This window comes from Pholcus phalangioides, unplaced genomic scaffold (genome assembly GCF_987345545.1).
Source record: "Pholcus phalangioides strain wild (caught in Gottingen) unplaced genomic scaffold, Ppha-v1.0 ptg000008l_1, whole genome shotgun sequence".
In the NCBI taxonomy this organism is placed as follows: Eukaryota; Metazoa; Arthropoda; class Arachnida; order Araneae; family Pholcidae; genus Pholcus; species Pholcus phalangioides.
In genome coordinates this window covers 54,429,296-54,447,915 of record NW_028301601.1, presented here as the reverse complement: position 1 = coordinate 54,447,915, position 18,620 = coordinate 54,429,296, and the positions used below count along the sequence as shown (strand labels likewise).

General features: G+C 39.4%; 1 protein-coding gene and 1 non-coding gene across 2 annotated transcripts in view; one reads left to right on the top strand and one right to left on the bottom strand.

Annotated features, from left to right (window-relative positions):
- LOC149084534 (protein Wnt-7b-like) overlaps positions 1-18,248 on the top strand; it is a 76,404-nt gene extending 58,156 nt beyond the window's left edge. Inside the window, exons 3-4 of the mRNA XM_089234951.1 lie at positions 2,871-3,142; positions 16,447-18,248. Coding sequence (XP_089091077.1) covers positions 2,871-3,142; positions 16,447-16,968 — 794 coding nt within the window. The 3' untranslated portion in view covers positions 16,969-18,248. The remainder of the gene's footprint in view (positions 1-2,870; positions 3,143-16,446) is intronic.
- On the bottom strand, positions 11,976-12,047 carry TRNAA-GGC (transfer RNA alanine (anticodon GGC)). The gene has a single exon. It is a non-coding gene; the product is annotated as a tRNA-Ala (tRNA).
- Positions 18,249-18,620: the final 372 nt, after the last annotated feature.

The following is an 18,620-nucleotide window of genomic DNA, read 5'->3' as shown; positions in this document are numbered from 1 at the left end:
GCGGTTAAAAAAAAAAGAGAAATGGGTGATTGACGCCATTGGTGAAACACCAACCGCTGCTAAATCGTGATTGGTTCGAGATTATCAACTAGTCACGGTCGCGTCGTGATAAATGACCGGAGTCATCAATTTTCATCTCAACTAACTGCCGTGTAGTGTTTTATTTTATTTTTCCTATGTAATAGTTCTAGGAAAGATGAAAGAAGATGGTGTATCTTTTTTCGGCTTTTGTTAATTGAAGGCGGCATTCGAAATAATTTGCTCTACACGAACGGGTTTTTTACTTCGATGTACAGTATTTATAGCCTGGAATTCTGGTACTTTAAATACATATTATATGCAGCTGTTCCAGTGTTTAGCCTTCTATGGACCGAGGCGCTCTGTATATTTTGATGGGTTTATGGATACTTGGCTGTCGACATTTCGACCCAAGCTCGTTTCGTTCCCGATAAATTTATCCCCCCCCCCTGGACGGGCCCAAGTGAGTGGGTGAGTTACCACCGTATGAATCAACAATTGGGTATGCGGTTGAGTGACCAAGGGAGCGGGTGAGTTACCGACAGAGTGACCGATCGGGTGAGTGCATATATGAAAGACTTACTCAATCATACTGTCACTCGTTCGATCACTCACTCATACGGCCACTTACCCTGTTACTTAGTCGCTCATAAGATCATCCACTCACGCAGTTACTTGGTCACTCATCAACTCATTTGGCCACTCATCCAATCACTTGGCCCTGTCCAGGGCAAAATGTAAGGGGTGAAAAAATAGCAAGGACGAAATGTCAGAGCTAAAATACCAGGGGCAAAATGTCAGGGGTGAAATATCATGGTACACCCTGTACCATGTACGTAAAGAAAAAATTCTAGAATTAATGAAAGGTAGTTTCAGAATTAATGAAAGATAATTACACAGAATTAATTGCAATTTCCCAATTGAAATGTACAGTTCAGTCTCTAAATATTGCCATTAATTGTCTTTTAAAGATCAGGAAAAAAGGATAGAAAACTCTTCTAAACATTAAAAAAAAAAAGATTAAAAATTATTTCTTCTAATAATTCTGGAATAATTTCTTTCAGTTAATGCTGAAAAAATTCCTTTAATTAATTCTGGATTTGTTTCTTTCATTAATTCTGGAATCATTGCTTTCATTAATTCTGGAATCATTGCTTTCATTAATTCTGGAACTATCATTTTCATTAATTCTGGAACTATCCTTTTCATTAATTCTGGAACTATCATTTTCATTAATTCTGGAACTATCCTTTTCATTAATTCTGGAACTATCATTTTCATTAATTCTGGAACTATCATTTTCATTAATTCTGGAACTATCCTTTTCATTAATTCTGGAACTATCATTTTCATTAATTCTGGAACTATCCTTTTCATTAATTCTGGAACTATCCTTTTCATTAATTCTGGAACTATCCTTTTCATTAATTCTGGAACTATCCTTTTCATTAATTCTGGAACTATCATTTTCATTAATTCTGGAACTATCCTTTTCATTAATTCTGGAACTATCCTTTTCATTAATTCTGGAACTATCCTTTTCATTAATTCTGGAACTATCCTTTTCATTAATTCTGGAACTATCATTTTCATTAATTCTGGAACTATCCTTTTCATTAATTCTGGAACTATCCTTTTCATTAATTCTGGAACTATCCTTTTCATTAATTCTGGAACTATCATTTTCATTAATTCTGGAACTATTCTTTTCATTAATTCTGGAACTATCATTTTCATTAATTCTGGAACTATCCTTTTCATTAATTCTGGAACTATCCTTTTCATTAATTCTGGAACTATCATTTTCATTAATTCTGGAACTATCCTTTTCATTAATTCTGGAACTATCATTTTCATTAATTCTGGAACTATCCTTTTCATTAATTCTGGAACTATCCTTTTCATTAATTCTGGAACTATCCTTTTCATTAATTCTGGAACTATCCTTTTCATTAATTCTGGAACTATCATTTTCATTAATTCTGGAACTATCCTTTTCATTAATTCTGGAACTATCCTTTTCATTAATTCTGGAACTATCCTTTTCATTAATTCTGGAACTATCATTTTCATTAATTCTGGAACTATCCTTTTCATTAATTCTGGAACTATCATTTTCATTAATTCTGGAACTATCCTTTTCATTAATTCTGGAACTATCCTTTTCATTAATTCTGGAACTATCATTTTCATTAATTCTGGAACTATCCTTTTCATTAATTCTGGAACTATCATTTTCATTAATTCTGGAACTATCCTTTTCATTAATTCTGGAACTATCATTTTCATTAATTCTGGAACTATCATTTTCATTAATTCTGGAACTATCATTTTCATTAATTCTGGAACTATCCTTTTCATTAATTCTGGAACTATCATTTTCATTAATTCTGGAACTATCCTTTTCATCAACGCCTAAATTTTAATTCTTTCCTTAATTCTGTCATTTTAATTCTTTCAAGATACACACGAATTATGTTACTCAACGCGTCACGTGATTTCTTTTGTATTCGATGTGTTGCTGCCGTCGCGGCGGCTCAATACTCCCTCCATTAATATGAAGCTCGATGGTTAGAACCCATGCCACAAGGTTGCTGTATGGATGCTTTCCATCTGATGATGGGGACAGAGGTGATGCCAGGGACGCGAAAAAAGATCGAAAGCACTTGTTTAAAATTAATGAAAACTGGAGGCATGATGGATTAAAAAATGGGCTGGGACCTAATGACTCATGGAATGATCCATCAAAAGTTTGAATGTTTTTCACTGCCCATGATTTCGTCATGCAATTCTGAATAGTAAACTAATTTATGAATTTATTTTGTGTTTTTGAAACTCTCTTCTTCTTTCAGGTAGCCGAGAAGCTGCTTTTCTTTATTCGGTGAGTGCTGCGGCAGTGACGTACGTCATAACGCAGTGGTGTAGCCGAGGCAACGTTTCGGACTGCGGCTGTGACCGGACGTCGCGCCGGCCGCCCTCGCCACCGACGAGCTGGAAATGGGGCGGATGCAGCGCCGACGTCCGATATGGGATACGTCTGTCCAAGAAGTTCGTCGATTCCAGGGAACTCGAAGGCGACGCAAGATCGCTCATGAACCTGCACAACAACCAGGCTGGCCGAAAAGTGAGTGAACGATTCCTGCTCATTGATCATCATCGTACTTTCATTTCCATATTACTATTTTACTTGGTAACGTGTGTGTAGAATAATAGGTCAGTGGTCCGTGGGCCTCGGTATAGTAATGTGAAATGTGGCCCCGCGTTGTGGAAACGGTTGAATACGCCCATTTAGAGCGTGGGGTGAGCAAAAGTTTTGGCTTACGGCCATATTTCCCCCCACTATTACTTTTACCGACTGAGTGAAACTTCACGAATTCTCGAATGCCAGTGTTACAGCTGAATGAATTCTTCAAGGCCAGTGGTACAGCTGAATGAATTCTCGAAGGCCAGTGTTACAGCTGAATGAATTCTCGAAGACCAGTGTTACAGCTGAATGAATTCTTCAAGAGCCGTACTGAAATTAAATAAATTTTTGGCAGGCTGTATAAAAAAACTAAATTTATTCTTGACTGAAGAATAAATTCAGTTTTTTTGTAGCTTCAAGAATCTCGAGAGCCATATAAAAGCTGAATTAATTTTTGGAAGACCGGGTAAATCTGAGTTAGTTTTTCGATCAAGCGCGGATCCAGATGGGACGATGGGGGGGGGGGGGGAGGCGATCGCCCCTCCCAAGAGCCGAATAATCTGAGGGGTGAAAATTTGTCTGTCCCTTGAAATACGGGATGATCCGACGCTCAAGATGTCTGCCTACTGGAATCGCTTCTTTGGCATATCACTCTGGATCCACACTATGGGTGCTCCCCGAAGCACCCATAGTGCTCAATCCCCGTGTCCGATTTCGTGTTCGCGAGCACTTAATCAACGTACCGATTGAACAATTTGAACAAATCGCATTGAAGGATTGAAATCCTCCTGATTTCATGCATTCGTATGTCTAACGTGCAGCAAGGGTGCTCTTCTTTTGATGGTGGGTAAAGGTAGTAGGAGCCAAAAAAAGGTTGAAGACCTCTACCCTAGGGGACAGAGCAGGGTCAAGGTTGGTCTGGTGGTGGTGGGAGGCATGGGGAATGACCGCCCCTCTCAAGAGCCGAACACGGGGAAATTTGTCTGCCCCGTAAAATACGGGACGATCAAAAGAATTCGCCCCTCCCGTCACATCGTGTTGGATCCACGCTTGCCTTCGAGAGCCTTTTAATAGCTAAATTACTTTTTCCCTGAGCTATACTGAAATAATTCTTCAAAAGTGATGTAAAAAAACCTCAATAATTTGTTAAAGGGCTGCATGAAAGAGGAATTGCTTCTTCAAGAGCACAGGAAAAGGGGGGCGTGTAAAAACTTAATGAATTTTTGGAATGACTGTACGAAACTGAAAATCATTTCTTCCAGGGCATTATGGAAGCTGAAAAACGTTTTCAACAGCTGTGTGAAAGCTGAATTACTAGCATGTACATACTTTTTCGAGATAAGAAATAGAAATTGAAAACACTGATATAAAAATTAATTTAAATCGGCACGTTTTGAATTGCTTTGATCAGGAAAATCGGGAATTTTGCCAGATCGGCTTGATAGTTGGACTTTATACACCCATGATTTAGAACACGGGTGCGCAGCACGAGCTTTTCAGTCCGCGGGCCAGATATGTGGCATTTCTGCCGCTCGCGGGCCAGTAACTTGTATACTGCATGTGGTGACCATATGACCTGTATTTTACAAGATATTTACATATTTTTGGCCGTTACATGCAAATTTGCCAGTTCTTTCATATAGAAAATGCCCCTTTTTTCCTTTATTTTCAAATAGGATTCTTTTCTTCTTTTTTTTTTTGAAATAAAGAGTTATTATTTTCATGACTTATAAATCAAGTATTATGATAGTTATGACTCTAATTATCATGATTATAGTCATATATAAATATATTCATCTCACATATTTGGCAAACATATACGTTTTTTTGGCGAATTAAATTTTGACTAGCAGTACACATCATTTCTCGTGACTGTCAGCAATTTTACAGCGATGGTTGATAACTTTATTTTCCTTTGACAATGTTTTGGCTGTAATTAACAACTTTACTTGCCTTCAATAGTTTTTATGTGTAATTTACATTTTTACTTGCCTTTGACAATTTTTTTTTGTCTGTAATTGACACATTAACTGGCCTTCGACAATTTTTTTGAATGTAAATGACAAATTTACTTGCTTTTAACAATTTATCGCGTTAAATGGCAACTCAACTTACATTTGACAATTTTTATGCTACAAATACCAACTTTACTTGCCTTTGACAATTTTTTGTCTGTAATTCACAACTTTACTGACGTTTAAGATTTTTTTTTTGCCGTAAATGACAACTTTACTTGCCTTTGACAATTGTATATAATATGACAAGTGTAAGATAACATATGAGATGGTATGGGGGCCCCGTTCAATTGCTTTTAAAATATACCTCCATCCTAATATGTGTACATTCATCCACCTTAACGAAATCCAGAATCTTTTCTCCAACTCCCAACCCCCCATCTCGTCTGTAATCTAATCGTGACAGTACCCAATTGTAATTGATAAAAACAATTTTTATGTTGTCACTGGCAACTTTACCTAACTTTGTCAATTTTTACGTCTGTAATTGGCAATCTTCACTTGCCTTGATAACTTTTCTTGAGCGATATCCTGTATTTTTATGAAAGAAATATGGTAAGCCGAAGCATTTTTATAGTATTATATTTATATTGATACTTTTCTACCGAAACAACTTTCGCGGGCCGGACGCAACCCCTTGGCGGGTCGCATATATTTATACTTTTCTACCGAAATAACCTTCAACCGAACATAGCAGGTAAAGGAGGTCCTAGATACCCTCAGTCTTTGGCGGTCCTACAGTAAGCACTAATTGAAAACCACTGCTCTCCTCAAAAAACGTAAACAAAGTATGGAACCAGCAAAAATTTAGTAACAGATATACACGATCAACTTCATCATTCCTTCATTAACTAAGAAGATGGCTCTACAGAAATGTACTTTTCGGTCTCGTCTTTTCCACATTTCCGTCAAATTGCTCAAAAAAGAAAAAAAAAAAAAAAAAAAAAAAACAAATTAACGTTTTTGTGCTCGCCATTTTTCCGTTATCACGGAGGAAAAGCCTCATAACCATAACTTTCGGACAATTCTTATCCACCCTCGTCAGCAATACAGACAGTCGTTCACGTTGGGCAAAAGAAAAAAAATGACACGAAACCTTTTTCCCGTCCTTCTCGAATGTCTCTTATTAACTACTAACGCCTACCAAAGGCCATAGATGGGAAGAAAAGAAAATCACCCGGAGTGTTATATGGAAACAGAATTCTTATTACGTTGACCTTATTTAGTTCACGTTGTGGGAAACTGAAATCTACGGCAATAAAGATATGGTTAGTTCCCGTTTGGAAACCATTTCGGCTCTGCGATGCCATTTGCACCTGAGACATCCACCAGGTAATGCCACATTCCTCGTTATCTCTCTTGAATCTGGAACCTGTTTCGCACCGTTTTCAGTTTTGGTGAATTCCATATTGATACGTTGGAAATATCGGATGCCGTGTCCTGCTAATAATGCTTGCTATCTTATGTGGATTTTTCATACGTGTGCAGTTTCGGCAAGTAATCGCAAACGGAATGCTTGGTTATTTCCCTTATTAAAATTCTTCTTTTGCAATGTTTTAGTAAGTACTTGCTCTAATGAGTAGGAGAACTTATAAAGTATGCAAATGATGTCGAGATGGGAACTCCACCACATCTGGAAGTGCAGTTGTTCGAAAGAATATACTACTAATATAAGGTGGATAGATACTCAGACGCATGTAGCGGCCATTCTGATGGAGGTATTTTGATGAAACTTGGTATATGGGATATGTGGACCAGGTGTGTGGGAAAGAGTTTCAATAAAAAAAAATCGGTTCACTTTTTGACCACCAGGTGAAAAAACTAAACTTTTTCATCTCCTCTATATTTTTCCTATAGTCTAAATAAGTATACAGGGTGTCCCATCAAGACTGCCCAAACTCCGCACAGTCAGATTCCTCGCTTGAAATACATAAAAAATGCCCAAAGAACTGTGCCTGTACGTCCCATAGTTTTCGAAAAAAATGTGAAAGAAAAATATGACGTCTTATCCGGTGCAAAAAAAAATTTATTATAAACGAACATCGGTATTTGCATATGTTTACATAGGAAGATGTTCAAAATATCCACCGCGCATATCGAGGTATGCATGCGCGCGCAGTGGAATGACGTGGAAAGTTTGTTTTTTTTTTCTTGCACCGGATATGACGTCATACTTTTCTTTCGCATTTTTCTCGAAAACTATGGGTCGTACAGGTGCAGTTCTTTGGGCATTTTTTATGTATTCCAAGCGAGGAATCTGGCTGTGCAGAGTTTGGGTGGTCTTTATGGGACACCCTGTATATCAAGTTTCAATGAAAAACGTCCACCACAACGGGCGTTACGTAAATCGGAGCAGTGTCAGTATAATCAAGCTGAGTAATGTCAGTTTAATTATACTGTCACTACTCCGACTTTTGTAGCGCCCGTTGTGATGGAAGTATTTCATCGAAACTTGGTATATACGGTTATTTGGACTATGGGAAAAGGATAGATGCGATAAAAAAATTGCTGCTTTTTCCACCTAGTGGTCAAAAAGTGAACTGATTCTTTTAATTGAAACTTTCTCTTCCGCATCGATCTGATATCTGGTTCACGCACCCTCTTTACCTCACTCCAGCAGTTTTAACAACTCTTACTAATAACTATATTGATATCTCTCTTTCCAAGAAGACAGATCTCGACTGTCCGCTTCAACATTATTCCACTTTGCAGATAATTCTGAATTTACGCTGTACTTGCAATCTTACCTTCTCTTCAATCTCCCTTTGGCGGTTCGTAGAAAATGGCCACAGGCTAAGCCTTTATCCTTTTATACTTTACGCTAACAAAGGTATATTGCACAAAATTTTTTCCCAGATGAACCTTGTCAGTTTTGCAACCAGCCAACTAAATAGCCACAATGATCTTTGTCACCTGCTTAAGGAATGCACATTTTTTTCGCCCTTCAAAGACATACTCACATTTCTAAGTACCTCCGCCATTACCTATTCCCGATCAAACTTTTATACAATTTTTAACAACCTTTTTCTCCTCTCTGTGCGCATTTTTTCTCCGATTTATCGAGTACATACCAAAAATTACATTTTTCTTGCAACAGCAGTTTTGACGCCAGTCCCCCTTCCCCCTTTTTGTTTTAATTTTCGCTTCATGTCTGCCCGTGCGCCCAGGTAATGTTATTTTTGTGCAGCATTTTATATTCATTTAGGTAACACTAAATTAATTTATCAATTGTTGTGAAGAGTCTTGCAAGGCTCTAATATCTGGAGCATTTATGGGAAAAAATGTATTTATTTGGGTGCGAGAGTGTATATTATGCATGTATATTCTCTGTTTTCAAACTCCATTGTATCATATCTGTTTTGTGTGTATACATCCAAAAATTCACTTACTAAAAAATATTTGTACTTGCCATAAACTTGGTCTATTGATAGGCACGATTATGCAAATCATTAAAATTTCAGTTTTCTATCCTTTCCGCATGGTCCACGTATCCCATATACATATCAAGTTTCATCAAAATACCTCGATCAGAATGGGCGCTACATACATCCCAGCAGTGTCAGTTTATTTATAACCACTCTCTCTGTACTCTACTACTAGTACTACTACATAACTGTACACGTACCTGGTACGTATTCGGTAGGATTCATATCTACAGACACTCACCATGTCGTGTCAGCTACGGCAAACTTCCTTTAACATAATACCGACGAACGTATTCACAACTATCATATCGTGGCTGCACAGGCGCAGACAGACATTTTTATGTTAAAGGATATTTACCGGGTCTGTCACGACACGATGGGTGTCTGTAGATGTTGGCCCACCCGTCCTCTGCAGAATTTCTTACGGACTGACGCATGCCAGAATGTGCCCTCTGAGTACATATGTAGCCCTTAACGTGTTTATGTTGTTAGAGTCGTGCTTATTCCGTGTTCTACTGGTGCTACTACTACTAAGCCACGCATGTACCTCGTCCATATTCCTCTACGGAACCTCTAACGAATTGGTACATGCGGGAATGTGAGTGTAGTGAAACCTGATGTGAAGGTTGTTTCTGTGTAATGCTTGTTATGTGTAGTGCTGCTATCTGCCACCAGTTTTTCTAACTATGAGTGAAGCGTAATGATTGAATAATTGATCGTTGTAGCCCTGTTGCTCTCTGTGGCGAGACTTTTTGATAGGGAGATCGGCTCGCATTTGCGCCTCGAAGTTGGGAACCACAGGAAACCAACTTCAGCCGACCACCACTATGTGGGGTTCGAACCCGGATCCTCGCGATGCGAGTCCGTCATTACGACCACTCGACCACCACAGCAGCGAGTTCTACTTTATGGTTGCTGCCATCTGTCCTTGAAAGAGTGCAAAGCAATATCATCGGAAGTCATGGAAATTAGTATTTTACCGAACAGATTACAATGCAAAAGGCACAAAACGTCTGCAGAAATTTCTGAGCAATTTCTCTCGTAAATTTTGTGAGAAAATTGATTTCTTTTAATTGTTAGATAACTTTTAAATTGTACTTGGCCATCTATTAACATTTGTACGTCGACATCCCATTTTTTTCCAAGTGCAACTTAAAGCAAAAGGTAATCTCTTTTAATTTCAATTTTGCCTACTTCAGCAAATAATTTTCTACATATATAGAATAAACTAGATGGTGCTATGTTCGATCATTATGAAGTATTTAATGAAACATTCCAGCCTATCAACATGCGATTTATTTTCAGCGGCTCAAGGAAAAATGGGCTTCTTGGGTGCGTTTCAGAAGCGCATGTAATAAAATTAATGTCAATCCAAAATTTTTTTTTTCTCCGACCTAATTCACGAAATGGTAATGAAATGTACATTCAGAAATGCTTAGAATCTTTGGTAGATTTCGAGCGGTCAGTTTCGAATTTCAATTGATTGGAGTTGAATGAATTGATCGATTGAAAATATGTTTTCCAAGACCTCATAAAATAATTGCCACGGCGAAAAGCGTGTTTATTTGTTCTTTATGGTGACCGAAAGTTAAACAAACAAGTGACAAAGAGTGTACGGATTTGTCTTTGGACTCACATGTCCATTTTCAGCACTACTAGAACGCGTCCAAAATAGCACGCTTCCTAGCGTTTATTCATCTTTTTAGACCACCGTTATAGCTCCTTCTCTTGAACATGAGATATAAGTATAGAGTGAGGATGACGTCACTCTCCGCTATCCATGCAAAGGTTTTTAACAGCTGGCTGATGCGAAGATATATTTTTAGAAAGAGAGAAAATTCAACTGCCCATGTGCGTGGAATCGAACCCACATCCTTCCATTTTCCGGGTGAACGCACTAGACTACAGGGGCAACGAATATCTCAATCTTTCCTTGGAGCTCGTGTGTACTGGGTGAACGGGACCGGTATATATCTTCGCATCAGCCAGCTGTTAAAAACCTTTGTATGGATAGCGGAGAGTGACGTCACCCTCGGATAAGTCGCCATCTGATGGCATCGTCAGCAATTGCGAGCTTTGGCCTGAATTGTGTCCGACCGTCCATGTACGGTCTCGTTCAGTGCACACGAGCTCCAAGGAAAAGACTGAGATATTCGTTGCTCCTGTAGTCTAATGGTCTAGGGCAGCGGTTCTCAACCAGTGCTCCGCGGAGCCCCAAGGCCTCCGCGGCGATTCAAGGAAAATAAAATGAATTAGTAAATTTGATAGATAAGTAAATAAGAGAGGCCTACAAGGTTCTGCCATAAAAAATATGTACAAAAAAGGGCTCCTCGACTCAAACAGGGCTCCGCCATAGAAACTATTTACTGGAAAGGGCTCCGCGAGTCAAAACAGGTTGAGAACCGCTGGTCTAGGGCGTTCACCCGGTAAGTGAAAGGACGTGGGTTCGATTCTCCGCAGGTGCAGTCGAATTTTCTCTCTTTCCAAAATATATCAACCAGCTGTTAAAAACCTTTGTGATTATAGTGTTTTTCACACAAAATACTATCTAAATTAGGAATGAAAATTCTAAGTTAATTATAGAATTAAATATAAAAAAAAGACGGAGGGAAGTCCAGCTGCTTATCTCAGCAAAATAATTTATAAAAATAACGCAAAATATAATTATTAAGATTATATACTTGATACATAAAGTATATTATATATTTTTATACGGCTCTTATATCAAAACAACAACCACGAAAAAGATTTGTACTTTTTTCCCCAGTTGTAGGGAAATAATTTTACCCGTGGGAAATTAAAGCGGAGAAATCAGTGACTGAAATTCTTGATTTTTTTGCGTTATTTCTGATAATCGAATTTTTTTTAAGACAGTAATTTTAGGAAGTAAAAAGAGTAGGGGGAAAAAATATCAAGAATTTCGTTCACCGATATCTCGGCGAATTCTTGTTCGTAATTTACGCTATTGATTTCTTTAGTTTTAAGTAAAGAACTATGAAAAACTAAACCAACATTTTTTTTTTTGTAAGAATTTTAAATTTCAATATATAAAGCCATTGGTTTTTACAATAAATTATAGTTTTTACAAGCCACGTCATTGTTTTGCGTTTCACGGTGCTTTTATCGTGCTCGGTTTTATTTTCTAACAAAAGGACAATGTTTCTTATTTTTACTATGTGGTCTTTTTGGCACAGTTTGACCAAATTGGTCCTTGCGCCAATAAATTCAAAATCCAATCCAATAATATTATACAAGATATACAGAAGACTGGATGTTGTGAGGATATTTATTATTAGAGATGTTAATTTTTTAAGAAAGGAAAAAACCCATCTCTGCCTCTACCGGGAGTCGAACCCGGGTCCCTCGATTGCCAGACGAGTGCTCTGACCACTAAGCTACAGAGGAGATAGAGATTTTCCTTCGCTAGAGCGTATATATGCCGAACGGAACCGTGCAATGGACGGTGAAACCGATCAGCTAATAGCTCATGGACGACGAGCCACCAGAGCACTCGTCCGGCAATCGAGGGACCCGGGTTCGACTCCCGGTAGACAGAGATGAGTTTTTTCTTTCCTTAAAAAAAAAAATTAACATCTCTAATGATAAATATCTTCACAACATCCAGTCTTCTGTATATCTTGTATTAACAAGTGGAGAGCGACATTCATGGCATACAATAATATTATCATTTCACAGAATTGACGCTATCACAGCTGAATTTACCTCGTAACGATAATTTTCTTCGTACTTATTTTAATTTCAGAATTTTTTTCTTTGTGGTTTTCAGGCACCCGTGTAGTAAGTCACCAGTAATAACTCCAAAAAAGAAGCTCGAACCAAGTATCAAGAGTTCTCAAACTAGCCCATCCGATACAAAAACATTTCTGGTCCTTCCTGAAGTTGCATCACAAGGCCATGAAAAATCTTCGTCCGTATCAAACCCAATACTGGCCCCAGTAATTTGTGATATGATTTTTGGCCCCCTCTGATCTTTGTAATAAAATGGTAGCCGGTTAAGGATCCGAATGTATATATCATAGAAAATATTTCTTATACTACCGTGTACACATACGTTCCTATGAAATTCTGATACATTTTTTTATATGACACAGGTTATTTTAGAAGAGCCAAAAATATAAAGAAAACCAGGTAGTTACATGCGCAACATCCTTCGGCTAATTTCGGTTTCTTTTCCTTTTACCATTTCTTGGTAAGTTCCCAAGGGTTATTATGAATTATAGGTATTATAAGTGACCTCCGACCTCACTTCTGTATTTCCCCTCGGTACAAGTGAATCATCACGAAGTAGGTTTTTATTCTCCGTGTTAGCCTTCGAGGTAAATTCTCCCTCATTGACGTGTGTGTGTGTCTTGGCTAACAAAGCTGGTGCTGAAAGGTCAATACCAGAGTACCAGTCTTCTCTATTCCTCTTATCCCCCCCCCCCATAGAAAATAATTGTTCGCATCGTCTCCCCCCAAAGGTAAGCCAACCCATGTGATCGCATGATGCGTTGGTACACAAGCTCCGGCCTATGGGCCAAATGCAGCCCCGGCAGGGGATGCTAAGGGGGGGGGGCTCTTATCACATATTGGTGGGATCAGAGACTGTACACGGGGGGGGGGGAGGCATAGTGGGGATGTCTCCAAACGATCAAAAAAAATTTTAATGCAAAAAATATTTTTCAAAAAATCAAAATTGCGAAAGAAAATACCTTTACATGTTATTATAATCAATTTCTGTTAATTTCAATGCTATTCGAAGGCTATGAACATAAAATTTCCTTTTAAGAAATTCATTGTGACCCACCCTCTAAGCCATATAATGATAAATCATTGGCCCGTGGACCAAATGTGGCCCGTGGGGGGGGGGGGTTATCTGATGTGTTGCCTGCCCCTTTAAACCTAATTTCGTAAAAATGAACTAAGCGGCACATTCACAGATCGCTTAGGTGACCCATGGCACAAGTCCAGAACATTTAGGTGGCCCGTGGCACATTTTCATATCACTCAAGTAGACCCGTGGCACATTTTCATATCACTCAAGTAGACCCGTGGCACATTTTCATATCACTCAAGTAGACCCGTGGCACATTCACAGATCCCTTAAGTGACCCGCGACACAGTTCCAGAACACTTAAGCGATCCGTGGCACATTTAGAAATCCCTTGAGTGACAGTTGGCACAGTTTTAGAGCACTTGTTCGACCTTAGCACTTAATGACCCCCAGTAACAAACTTTTGTAAAAATGAACTAAGCGACACATTTACAAATCACTTAAGTGAGTCTTAGCCCAATATCAGAGCATTCAAGTGGCCCGTGGCACATTTTCAGATCACTGAAGTAGGCCTCAGAGATCACTTTCACACTCATAGATCACTTAAGTATCCCGCGACACAGTTCCAAAACACTTAAACGATCCGTGGTGCATTTAGAGATCCCTTGAGTGATATGTATTGCAGTTATAGAGCACTTAAGCGGCCCGGACACATTTCCAGAGCACTTGAAGGATCCGTGAAACATTTAGAGATCCACTGAGGTGGTTCTGTAGGGGACTTATCAATAGGGAAAATGTTAGTTCAGGGGCCCAATTAACTATCGAAAGGATTTTTTCCGTTTTTTCGGCGAAACCGAATATCGTTAAGAATATTTCATATTTTCATAAAGGGCGGTTGATGACGTAAGCATCGTCCAAACCCCCCTCCCCCCCATCGATGCTGACGTAATACTTGAATGACCCCTAAGGGGTTTCATCCGGCCCACGCGAAGGGTTTCCCGGTAAAAAGTATTCAAAACATGATAAATACCACCTAGGCTGGCCTTATCTCCGTCTTACTAATACGAGATCCATGTGGGGTACCTTCGGCTATCACCGGAAAAAGTTTTTGAACTCAAAGTTGCCAATTACAGACAAAAACTTGCCAAATAAAAGCCAAGTTGTGAACTATTGCTAAAACATATCGTTATTAATCATCGCTAATCAACTACCACTTTACAAGAATTCAGTAAAATTCTTGTAAATTTTTGTTCTAAATATAGGGCGCTCAACCTCTTTAGGAGAGTGCGGGCCACTTCACTAGTTCAAACACGGGCGGGGACCACTTAATTGAATGAGTCTGGGACAATGACACAGGTTACGAGAGTGAAATGTTAATTTTCTACGGGCCGCTTAAGTGCTCTGGAACTGTGCCGCGAATCACGCAAATATGTTGCGCGCAATGATTGATCTGGAACAGTGTCGGGAGGAAGCACTTCAGTGATGTGGAACCGCACTGCGGGCCATTTAAGTGATCTGCAAATATGCCACGGGTCGTTTGAGGGAATCGGAACTGTTCTGATAGTCACTTAAGTAATCTGGAAATGCGAGGTGGGAAAATTCAGTGATCTGGAACAGCACCGCGGGTCATTCAAGCGACCCGGAAAGGCCCAGCGGGTCACTTAATTGATTTGAAAATGTAACGCGGACTGTTTGAGAACTTGGAACTGCGCCGCGGGTCACCTAAAAGATTTGGAAATGTCCTGCTGGCAACTCGAGGGTATCTGGAACTACACTGAGGATCACTGAATAAAATCTGAAAATGTGCCGCGGGCTTCGCAAGGGCTCTGGAAATGTACCGCACGTTCTCAAGTGATGTGTAAATATGTTGCGGATGGAGTCACTTCATCGGGATGGAGTCACACTCAATTCATGAGTTTATAAGCCGCTCAGTTAGTTCATTTTTACAAAATCAGGTTTTAGATCGCGGGCGGCACCAGATGACTCCGAGGGCCACATTTGGCTCGCGGGCCATGGGTTGAGCATGTATGTTCTAGATCAGCGGTTGTCAACCTTCTTTGACTCGCGGAGCCCTTTTAAGTACAAAAATTCTATGGTGGAGCCCCGTCGGCCATTTTTTTAATTATTCATCAAATATACAAATAAATACAAATACAAATACAACGCCACAACAGGCAAATTTCCCAACGAGGTGGCTGACTTAAGAACATCATGGATCCCCGAGCCATTTTTTGGAGGCCCTACCTACTACTGCTACACCACACATGCACCCCGCCCACACACCCAACGAATCGGTACATGCGGGAATGTGCGTGTACGTGTAGTGAAACCTGACGTGAAGTTTTTTTTGTTTCTCTGTAATGCTTGTTATGTGTAGTGCTGCCATCTGCCACTAGTTTTTCTAACTATGAGTGAAGTGTTATGATTGAATGATTTATCGTTGTAGGACTGTTGCTCTCTGTGGCGAGACTTTTCAACGGGGAGATCGGCTCGCATTTGCGCCTTGAAGTTGGGAACCACAGAAAACCAACTTCTGCCGGCCAAAGTTACTGATTTTATTTTTACTATTTAAAAATATTTATAATTATTTTTTTAAATTTTACTGGTTTTTTTTTTATGTTATTTTCCTCGAGTGGCCGCGGAGCCCCTGAAGAGTGCACAAGTAGCCCCTAGGGCTCCGCGGAGCACCTGTTGAGAACCGCTGTTCTAGATCATAGTTTCCCAACCCTTTTTGTCTCCCCCATCGCTCTTTCTTCAGAAATTTTTTTCTCCCATCAAAATCCTTCACCAAACACAATCTCACCCATAGGATCCTATGTTATATCCGTCGCTTCTATCGCCCCCAGGGGGCGTTAACGCCCACGTTGGGAATCACTGTTCTAGATAAATGGAAAAAATGTGTTTCTGAAGTTCTATTATTTTAATTGATTTCAAAAAATTGCAATTTAAATATGAATTTGATCGCATTTTTCTTTCTATTTTTCATATGCAAAATGCACGTTTATGTATGATCATGTGCATTTCGAGAAGGCAGTGAAGCACAATCTGAAGACCGAGTGCAAGTGCCATGGAGTGTCCGGTTCCTGTACAATGAAGACGTGCTGGAAGAGCCTACCGCCGTTCATCAGGATCGGCGACGCCCTGATGAAGTCGTACCACACCTCCAAGAGAGTGGTGCCTTTCTACGGTGGCGCCGCCGGCGCCAATAAGAAGAAGACGACGACGGCGAGCAAGTCGGTGAAGCCCCTGCACCTAAAACTCAAGAAATCCAAAAGACTGCACAGGCGGCCGAGGCCGAGGGACCTCGTGTACCTCGAGAACTCGCCCAGTTACTGCGAGGAGGACCTCGAGAGGGGGTCCCTGGGCACCGTCGGGCGATCGTGCAACAGGACTTCCGGTGGCGTCGACGGATGCGACATAATGTGCTGCGGCCGGGGCTACAACACGCACCAGTACATGAGGAACTGGCAGTGCAACTGCAAGTTCCACTGGTGTTGCTACGTCAGCTGTGATCAATGCAGGCAGAGGACTGAAGTGTACGCGTGCAAGTGATATTTACATATACAGGGTGTCCCATAAATTCGTAAATAGTTTAAAAATTCATAAAAATTGAGGGAACCGGTACAAGTGGGGAGGGTTCTTTTTTTTGGTACAGAAAAAAATTTTTTTGTCGATAGAGAGCGCTGCAAAAAAGTAAATCACAGGAAATATGCAAATCAGTGTCATATAAAATGCATGGTATGCGATTAATACCTCATTTCTGAAATTTCTTGTCACTGGCGCTTACATAAGATTATAAAATTTCCATTGTGATGGGGATAAAGCACTATTGGTGAAGTTTCTTTACCTCAGCCACGAATCACCGGCTGAAGTTTTAGGAACGTTTCTGAAACAGAAAAGATTGAAGAAAGGTTCAAGAGTCCAAACATTCCTGCCGCGCGCTGGTTTTCAGCACCCTCTATCTACAAAAAGTTTAACTAAATTTTGCGTAAGTTCGCATCAGGATGTTGAAATTAGGGGAAACAAGCGCACTATTCGTGAAATTGTTCTCCTCAGCCGCGAAGCTCTATAACAAACGTTCAGGTTAGGTCACTGCTGCCGGAATTGTTTGAAGCGCCCTCTACCGACGAAAATTCCAACTAATTTTTCCCCCTGCTCTATAGAAATACATTCCTCTTCGTGAGGACAACTTCGTTTGCAAATCGTATTGAAGTTACCAATTCCATCAATTTTTACGAAACTTCGAAACACCCGCTGAATTTATTGGATACCCTGTGCATAGACGAATAAATAAATAATTGTGAATTCCACCGATGTCATTACCACATTGTTCGTTATACGGTCATCGCGGTGACAATAGCCATCATATAATATTCGAATTAGGAAGGTCATAACACATAGAGTATAATAAGAGTGACATTTTATTTCGATTAGCGCACAGAACGCGTAGTGTTATAGTACAAAACTGTGTTTCTACTAGTACTTTATAATTTTAGTGTGTTGTGGAAAAAGTACATCTGATATTTACCGCTCCGAATATTTTGGATAATATCTCATATAATTTTTCACCTCCATATAAATTCCAGAATAAATTCACTTCGCCGTCAATATATAGGCAAAATTTATCAGTAATAGCCCCTCTTTAAGTACTTATTCTGCTCCGTTGAATGAAGTGTATTGTGGATGTAATGAAAGTACATATTTATGTGTGTGTAATTTTGTGTGCGAGTATTAGATGTGTGTGATAAAATTGACAGTGAAATCAATTTGAATTTATAACTGAGACCGTCTTTGTACAGAATATGATTGATTAAAGACAATGTTTTTTTGTGAAATTGTTATTTTATTGTGAGTTTTAGGTACATCTGTAAAATAATGACTGGGGAAAAATATAAAAAGGAAATTTTTTATGGTAAATTTTAATATTTCAATTTGGAAAATTTGCTCCTTTCTTTATTGTACTGAAAGAAATTTACTTCGCATTTCGGATGAAATTTCGTCGAGGTATCAATTGTTGAAATTCTTGATTTTTTTGAAATTTTTTCCGTAGGCTCGAAATTTGTTTTAACTCATAGGCGGAGATAGACTTGGAGGTCTGGGCGGGCACGGTCATTATTACTGGGGTGGGGGGGGGGCACGATGATGATGATGCCAATTCATATATACGCATATACGTTAGAACTGTTGACTCAACCTTTGACGCT